Source organism: Mobula birostris, chromosome 28 (assembly GCF_030028105.1).
Source record: "Mobula birostris isolate sMobBir1 chromosome 28, sMobBir1.hap1, whole genome shotgun sequence".
Lineage (NCBI taxonomy): Eukaryota > Metazoa > Chordata > Chondrichthyes > Myliobatiformes > Myliobatidae > Mobula > Mobula birostris.
Window position 1 is genome coordinate 43,698,764 of NC_092397.1, and position 9,379 is coordinate 43,708,142.

A 9,379-nucleotide genomic window follows, 5' to 3' on the forward strand; every position below is an offset into this window, starting at 1 on the left:
CAGTCCTGCCTTAGACTGAACCCGGCTCTTCCCTCCGGCTTCAATTCTGTTCTACTTCTTCTTTAGCCATCACGCCTACCGGGACACCAACAACTCGACCGAGTCCCCTGCCGAGGGGCTTCTCCTTTCACCACACGACTTCAATACTCTTCCAGGAGAAGGTCCTTCCGATCCCAGGGATGAGGCTTTTGGAGAATCAGTTGATGTCTCTGTTACTCTGGATTTTTACGGGATGGGGTTGCTAGCTCAGTGCCCCTCCATGCTCTGCCGGGCTTGTGTAGTTAATGACAGAGTTTACATTTCTGTTCCGACCTGTTTATTGTGTTTCTGATATGGAAATTAGTACGATCCCTTCCCATTGACGCATAACATAATATTCGTTCCCTAAGACTGCAGAGCGTGTAGTGGGCAATCGCAGTACTACAGGGGATCAGCAGCTCCCCGAAAGTGAAAGGTTTCTGAATCAGAAAGTGCCGGCAGTTAACATGGCTTCGAAAGGACAGGCTGAAAGTTGGATCGAGGAGGTAATTTGTCCCATCTGCCTGGATTTCTTCACCGATCCGGTGTCACTGGAGTGCGGGCACAACTTCTGTCGTTCTTGTATCACACGGTGTTGGGACAGGGAGGAGAAAAACTCCTGCCCGGAATGTAGACAGAAGATTGCTGACCGCACCCTTAGGGTCAGTTGGGCCTTAGCAAATCCTGCTGTACAAGCTCGAAATCCAAACCTGAATCCGAAAGGGAAGGAAAGTAAACTTTTTTGCGAGGAGCATGGGGAAGAACTGAAGATATTTTGTGAAACGGATAAGACACTGATCTGCCTGATCTGTAGAGATGCGCAGGAACACCGAGAGCACCGCTTCAAGCCGATTAAAGAAGCTGTTAAAATCTACAAGGTAAAACTAACACGAATTTGATACTCACTCCTTCCTCCCTTGTGCTGTCCTACAAACACATGAGCTCTCAAAGTCTCAAAGGTTCAGAAGTCCAATTTAATGTCTGAGAAATGTATACAATATACACTCGGAAATGCTTTTCTTCACAAACATCCACGAAGACAAGGAAGTGCCCCAAAAAATGAACGACAGTTAAAGGTGAAACCACAAAGTAACACCGCCCCCCACCCCCAGGTTCCCCCTCCCGCGCGTTAGCGGCAGCGAGCTACATTCCCGAACCCCCGAGCGGCAAAAAGAAATAACGCTTCGCAATCTAGCGTGAGCTAATCAATAGCAAAGACACAGACTTGCAGTTGCCCCAAAAACTTCGCGTTTCACCCGACATTCGACATATCACAGGTTCTCTCTCCATAATAAATTGTGCCTCCATTTTCGTAGCCAGCGGGGAGATATAAAAACCAATTCGCTGGTTTACGATGTTTAAAGTCCGTTACGTCGCTTTTTTCGAGCTCTGTGCCTGAAGACCGCAAAGATCTCCGGTCATCGGGCCCACAGCAGAAGATGTCCCCGGTGCCCTGACTACACACCGGTCTTCTGCCGTGACGCTGACCCTCGATCCGCCTGTCTCCAGAGTCCCGAGGGCTTAGGCTTCCAACACGAGCCGGACTTTCACCCTGACCCCATGGCGTACCGAACAATGGCCGGTCCTGAAATCCCGAGACCCGCTGCCATTCCCGCAAACAACCAAAGTCAGCATACTACTCCAGGTCAGGGTCTTCAAAAGAACCATGAAAGGGAAAAAAAAATAAATATACTAAAGATGGGCATATCATTCTTTGCAACTTTCGCTACCTCCAGCAGGATTCTGCCATCATGCACATACTTCTCTCCCACAGTCCAGCCCCACCACATACCCCACGACTCCCCATCTCTCTGCAGGGATCACTCACTACGAAACTCCTTTATCCACTCGCTCCTCCCCATGGATCTCCCTACAGACACTGATACCTGCAAGCGGGGAGCGGGGCAATTGTTACACCTGACTCCACCACTTCCTCCCTCGTAACCATTCAGATCCCCAAGCAGTCGCGATTCCTCTCGTTTCTTCCTTCGTCGATTCCCCTCTCGCATTGGATTGCTCCCTCTCCTGCCCTTTATCTCTTCTACCAGTCCCCTCTCAGCTTCTTACTTCCTCCCCCACGCTCCCTCTTACGTTGTCTCACCTGTCACCTGTCAGCTAGTTCTCATCCCCAACCCTTTTATTCACGCTTCTGTCCCATTCCTCCCTAGTCCTAATGAAGGGTCTCATCCCTAAACACTGACTGTTTATTTCCCCTGCATGATGCTGCCTGACTTACTGAGTTCCTCCAGCATTTTGTGTGCGTTAATCGGGTTTGATCACCTGTTTCTTTTGATGCATCTTTGTTTTTATTTCCTTCGCTCTCTGACTTCCAGGATCAGCTAAAATTTTCCTTAGACTCTCTTTCAAAAAAGAAATCAGACTTCCAGAAAAAGGAGCAGCAACAGAAAGTGAGGATTTCCGGAGTTCTGGTGAGGCTTCTTGAGCGGAATTTCTGATATTACGGTATAGTTTTGCTCCCTTTAAAGCAGAATAGGAGAGTATCGAGCTCCAGTGACCCGGGTTCGGCCCTGTCCTCTAATGCTGTCTGTGTGGAGTTTGCATGTTCTCCCTATGACGACGAGAGATTCCGAAACACTCCAAGGACATGCTGGATGAATGGCCAATTACAATTAACCCTGTAAAGGCGGGAGAGGGTGTGCGTAAATCAGATGGGAGATTATAGATCAATAAGTGAGAATAGGTTTCAGGAAAACGTGAGGGAATGGTGTTGAAGGGAATCAGAAGTAGCATGGACTCTAATGGATCGAATGGCCATCTTAACGACAAATGGAAACAGAACACAGCAATACAGTAAATTAATATTCACCTTGAATTCGACAGGAACAGTCACACTGCGTTCAGACCCACATCACATCCCAGTTTGCTGAACTGCGCCAGATTATCACTGAGAAGGAGCAGGGCATACTCAGGAATCTCAGAGCAGAAGAGGAGAGGATTCTAAAGCCAATGGAGAAAAATCTTCGAGAGATTCAAGAGAATATCAGGTTTATTCAGGACGAAATCACAAAGTTAAAGGAACAGATGGATCAAAAAGACAGTGTGATACTTCTCAAGGTGAGGGATTACATTTCAATTGGTTTCTGTCAAAGGGCACTAAATGAACAGTGGTATATTTGAAATAAACACAGCACAGAGGCCAATTCTAACAAATCCATTGTCGTTGCTGGTGACTTCACAGAAGTTGTCATACTTGCATGACGCGCCCTCTAATCACTCCAATAATGACATTTCAAAATGTCCAAGACCTGCTTTCGATCCTTCATTAGCAAAATACAACCTTCAAGAGATGAAACTTCGGGGTAATTGATTGTAATGTAAGCTGCAACGCAGCGTTCAAGAAAAGATATTACATCTGTCCGTCTCCAGCTCAAAACTGTCCAGAACAAAGCACGAATACTTTACTTTTTCCTTTCGCTTTTACCACGCGCCCACTCACGTGACTAGTTACCATAATAAACACGCAGCACAGAATACAATGAAGATTGAAAACAGATGCGTTGCTCCGACACACATTGTTTACAAATGACAGTAAACTGATTTTCACCCGATAATTGATGCAACTATTCAGCGTTGTTTTTGTGCAAAATATGGATTTCCACAACTTCCCAGGACAGAATGAAATCTTCTCTGATATGATTTACTCGGATCATAACACAGAGTTACTGAATTTGTCCTTAATTACCACGTTAAATGTCCTCTAAAACTCCTACTAACACCAAGTTCCAGTCACAGGCTGTGAGTGTGTGTGGTGCGGTGGGTGTGAGGGCCTCTCTGTCAATCACTGACAGCAAAGAATGTGACCCACACATCAGACGTATCATCCATATCCGGTTTCCGTCAGATTACGGAAACTTTCACTGCCTCTTTACATTTATAGATAACGTTCAAATGGGATTATATCCCATTCTCCATCATAACCAGGGTATTCGGTCCATTTTCTCCCATCAATTTCCCTGCATCACAAGCCACCTCCACCTACTCATCACACCCAGCAACAGTACCCCAAACTCCATGGTCTCTCGTGTGTTTATCCAGCTTCCCCATTACATACAATCTCTGCTGTTCGGCTTCAACCATTCCGATGGTAGTGATTACCACATCCTCTTCACTAAATAGGGTTATTTTCTCAACCTGGACACTAATCTTACATTCATCTATTTTATCACCCTGACGTCATATACAGATGAAAATGCACAACCTGTCCTCTCTTTCGTGTAACTTTCATCCTCGAAGTCATGGTCTAACTTTCAGAAATCTTCCCTGTAGTATTCCGAATTGTATTATATTTTTTCGGTGTCTGAGTGATTGCGGGAGTGGGAATTTTCAACAACTTGTAATGACTTGGATGAAATTCAGGATGTGGAGTGTAAGTCCAAGACTAATCAGATTTCTGTTTTTACTTATTTCAGGAGGAAGCTGATCGGAACAGGAGGTAGGACATGGTCTTTACTAAAAAATTGTATGAATTTGTAAAATAGTTCATAATACCAGTTCATAACCAACAGTTTGATACTTACAGTATTAGTGACGATGTCCAGGGATTGACAGTGACAAATGAGGTTCTACCGATTGAAAAATTCGATCAACCCTATTTATTGAACACAGTGCTGAGAGAAGCACTTGATGCCATTAATCGAGGTAAAGCTTCTCCTTGTTCAATTAAGTTTCAATATGAAGCAAAAGTTGCCTGTAATACTGGGCTGAAGGGGATCTGAAGTTTATTCCACATCAACCCCACCGACTGGGAGGCATCACTGTCACATGGTCAGCTGGAGATGTCAGACCCCTGAACACACCAGCACAGGGTCACAATACAATTGGGATGGCAGACGATAGCTCTCTCCCAAATATGAAAAGTATTTTACACGGAGGATCGGGTAACCGTGTTTGACAAGGGAAGTCAAAGCACTAAAGCAAAAGGGAGGGCATACAATGTAGCAAAAAAGTAGGAAGTTGGAGGATAGTGAAGGGATTGATATTAACAGAAATCAAATAAAAGCATTAAGAAGCGAAAAACAGGAGATATGAGGGAAAGCTTGCCAACATTACACAGGACTGTACAAAGAGTTTTTCTTTAAAATATTTCAAGAGTAAAAGAGAGACGATATTGGAGACTTACCTGTAGAACACAACGCTGGAGAGGTAGAAATGGGAGCCAAAGACATGGCAGGGGCACTTATCAAGCATTTTGTCTCAATCTTCACTGTGAAAGATAATCGTTGTTTGCCAGAAATGTGACAGTACTAGGGGATAGAAATGCGTGTTGTTGCTATTACTAAGGAGAAAGTGCCTGGGAAGAAGAAAGGTCTGAATGTAGATAAGTCACCTGGACAAACGGACTACAGCACAGTGTTCGGAAAGAGGTCGCTGAAGAGAATGTGGAGGCATTATTAATGATCTTCCAAGAATCAATAGATTCAGGATTATTCAAAGCGACTGGAAATTGCTTCACTTTCGCTGCAAATTTCTTCCCTTTCCTAATAAGGGGCTGCTGACGATGGGGTTGTGGAAAAGGGGACAAAGGGATCCTCATCTCCATCGTTATCCCCCTCCACTTTCTCTTTACATCTGCACAGACAGTTCACCCACAGGCTTTCCACCCCTCCCCTATCTGGTTCAATCTGCCATTCTTCTCTCTCCTACTAGTCCCCATTATCACCTCCAGTGCTGTCTGAAAATTCACCCTCCCCCATTTCACACTTCACACTCACAAATGAATGTTAACCTTGAGTGCAGGGCCCGTTCCTGCGCTGTACTCTTCTCTGTTCTCTGTTCTCTGTTTAGAACAATGAGAGGAGATCTCAGGGAAACACATTTTTTTCCGGGGGTCAACAGCTAGGACATTTTCCCTCTCTGGGGAGTCAAGTGTCAGGCGTCACTGTCTGCTTGGAATTGTCAGCACCCGTGGCGGGGGGTGCGCTTTGGGGATTCTTAGCCATTCAGTTCCATCGGCGTCCAGCATAGAAATGTGCCCTTCGACACATCACCTCTGTGCTGACTTATTTACCCATCTACATTCATCCCATTGTCCGGTATTAAGTCAGTCTTCTTCTATGCCTTAGAACCATAGAACATTACAGCACAGAAACAGGCCTTTTGGCCCTTCTTGGCTGTGCCGAACCATTTTTCTGCCTAGAACCACTGATTTGCACCTGAAACATATCCGTCCACGCACCTCTCATCCATGTACCTGTCCAAGTTTTTCTTAAATGTTAAAAGTGAACCCACATTTACAACTTCATCTGGCAGCTCATTCCACACTCCCACCTCTCTCTGAGTGAAGAGCCCCCAGTGATGTTCCCTTTAATCTTTCCCCCCCTTCACCCTGAAGCCATGTTTTCTGTTCTGTTTTCTCCACCAGCTTCAGCTTGCTTGCATTCACTCTATCTGTACCCATCATAATTTTACACACCTCTATCATATCTCCCGTTATTCTTCTATGCTCCAGGGAACAAAGTCCTAACGTATTCAACCTTTCTCTGCAACTCAGTTTCTCAAGTCCTGGCAACATTCTTGTAAACCTTCTCTGCACTCTTTCAACGTTATTAATATCCTTCCTGTAATTTGGTGAACAAAACTGCACACAATACTCCAAATTCGGCCTCACCAATGTTTTATACAACCTCAGCATAACATTCCAGCTCTTAAACTTAATACTTTGATTTATAAAGGCCAATGTACCAAAAGCTCTCTTTACGACCCTATCTACCTGTGACGCTACTTCTAGGGAATTTTGTATCGGTATTCCCAGATCCTTCTCTTCTACTGCTCTCCTCAGTGCCCTATCATTTACCTTGCATGTTCTACCTTGGTTTATCCTTCCAAAGTGCAATACCTCACACTTGTCTGTATTAAACTCCATCTGCCATTTTCAACCCATTTTTCCAGCTGGTCCAAACTCCTCTGCAAGCATTGAAAACCTTCCTCACTGTCCACTACATCTCCAGTCTTTATATCATCAGCAAATTTGCTGATCCAATTTTCCACATTATCATCCAGATCATTGATATAGATGACAAATAGCAATGGACCCAGCACTGATCCCTGTGGCACACCACTAGTCACAGGCCTCCACTCTGAGAAACAATTTTCTACCACCACTCTCTGGTTTCTTCCATGGAGCCAATGTCTAATCCAATTTACTACCTCTCCGTGTATACCAAGCAACTGAATCTTCTTAATTAACTTCCCATGAGGGACCTTGTCAAAGACCATACTGAATTCCATGTAGACAACATCCACTGCCTTCCCTGCATCCACTTTCCTGGTAACCTCCTCGAAAAAGTCTAATAGATTTGATAAACATGACCTACTACGCACAAAGCCATGCTGACTCTCCCTAATAAGTTCCTATTTATCCAAATACTTGTAGATCCTATCTCTTAGTACCCCTTCCAATTATTTACCTACTACCGAGGTCGAAGTTACTGATTTATAATTTCCCAGATTAATTTTGGAGCCTTTTTTAAACAACCTTGCCTATTGAAGTGTCTGTCCAATCGTCTCTTAAACACGGAACTGGAGGCCTGTGACCTGCAGAGGTCGGTGCTGGGGCCACGGTTGTTTGTCATTCATATTAATGATTTGGATGATAATGTAGGTGACATAGTTAGTAGGTTTGTGGGTCACACAAAAAAATTATGGTATAGTGGTCTGGAAGAGAGGTATCTCTGTTTACAGCGGCCCCTTGATCAACTGTAGAGATGGGTGCAGTGACAATTTTTTTTTAAATACATCTTGGTAGGTACGTGGATACGAAAGGTGGGAAGGAACAATGGGCAAATGGGATTAGCTCATTAAAGCAAGTTAGTCGGCATGAACAAGTTGGGCCAAAGAAATTATGTGACCTCCTGTTTAAATCTCTTCACTCACCTCCTTCCCACCTTAATCCACCCCCTTCCCAAACTCGTTTCTGCGGTCTATCTCCCCTATTTATTTTTATTTTTGAGGGAAGCTGTAGACCTGAAACGTAGACTGTTTATCTCTGTCCACACACGGTGCCTGACCCGATAGGTTCCTCTAGATTTTCGTATCAGTTTGATCGGGAAATCTCTGCTCTTCGTCCAGCGTACAAATCTTGAGGAGGTATTAGTTGTCCATTCGTTTTGGTTGGGTCAAACCACGGGACAGGTTCGTGTCGGCCACCTGACAGCGCTTGAGGTCCAGCAGCCTTTCCACCGGTCCCGGGCCGCGCTGCCGGAGTCTCCCCCCGGTCCCCGGGGACGTACTGACTGAGATTCCCTGCGCTCCACGAGGACGCGCTGCCGGGTCCCCCCCCCCCCGCCCCGCCCCGATTCCCGAGGGCTCTCTAATTCTCTGCTTCTTCCCCTAGTCTCTGTCACTCTGGATGTGGAAACGGCGAGTCCGCGGCTCGAGGTGTCTGAGGATAGAAAGGGTGTGAGATGGACCCGGACACGGAGGGATCTCCCTGAGACCGGGAAGAGATTCACAGACTGGGAATGTGTACTGGGATCGGAGGGTTTCACATCGGGGAGACATTATTGGGAGGTGGAGGTGGCAGGGAATCGGGTCTGGGGTCTCGGAGTGGCCGCAGAGTCTGTCGAGAGGAATGGAGGGTACAGACCGAGACCGGAGAGCGGATTCTGGGTCATCAGGCGGAATTGTGACGTATTACGTCGGGATTATGAGGTGATCCACTGGGATTGTGAAGTGTTCGGTGTTCACACCTCCCCTGATTTCCGTCTCCCTGTCGGTCCCATCCCCGGGAGGGTGGGAGTTTATCTCAGTTACGAGTCCGGGACAGTTTCATTTTACAACGCGGAGACCAAGTCCCTTCTCCACACCTTCACTGGGAATAAATTCACGGAGAAACTCTATCCTTTCTTCTGGACTTGGGATGTAAACCGGTGGCTGAGAATATCCTCCGATTCCGGTTCCGCTCCGGGTCTGTAAACTGGTCGGGTCCCGGGACCGGCGTCATGAGTAAAGTCCCTGTAAGTATAAATGTGCGGAGAATGAAATAAACACGAGATGAGAATGAAAGATCTGTTAATTTTAACTGGTTCACTGCATCCGACAGCGGAACGGAAACACCGCGGATTCAGTTGCAGCCGCGCGGCGGCGGGTCCTGAGCTCCCTCGGATCCTAAAGTCCTAGGGTAAATGGGACAGGTTGGGGCGATGCTGACTGGTAAAGGGAGGTCAGGGCGAATCTTGGTAACCATTACACATAGGAGCAGATTTAGGCCATTCAGTCCATCGACTCCGCTCTGCCATTCCATCATGGCCGATCCCGAATCCTACTCAACCCTATATACCTGCCTTTTCGCCATATCCTTTGATAGACTGATCGATCAGGAAATGAGCAACTTCCGCCTTAA

General features: G+C 46.1%; 1 protein-coding gene across 1 annotated transcript; it reads left to right on the forward strand.

The window, feature by feature from the left end:
* The first annotated feature begins 485 nt into the window (after positions 1-485).
* Positions 486-9,148, forward strand: LOC140189236 (zinc-binding protein A33-like). Its single transcript, XM_072245921.1, has 7 exons — positions 486-896; positions 2,352-2,447; positions 2,860-3,093; positions 4,449-4,471; positions 4,559-4,677; positions 8,372-8,769; positions 9,080-9,148. Exons 1-7 carry the CDS (start codon positions 486-488, stop codon positions 9,146-9,148), a joined length of 1,350 nt encoding a protein of 449 aa, XP_072102022.1.
* The last annotated feature ends 231 nt before the right edge of the window (positions 9,149-9,379 follow it).

Bases quoted from the DNA above. Each gene is read 5' to 3' on its own strand.
- LOC140189236 (XM_072245921.1), top strand. From the start codon at position 486: ATGGCTTCGAAAGGACAGGCTGAAAGTTGGATCGAGGAGGTAATTTGT. The intron at 2,448-2,859 runs GTGAGGCTTCTT...TGAATTCGACAG, and splicing joins TGAGGATTTCCGGAGTTCTG to GAACAGTCACACTGCGTTCA. The intron at 8,770-9,079 runs GTGGGAGTTTAT...TGCATCCGACAG, and splicing joins TCGGTCCCATCCCCGGGAGG to CGGAACGGAAACACCGCGGA.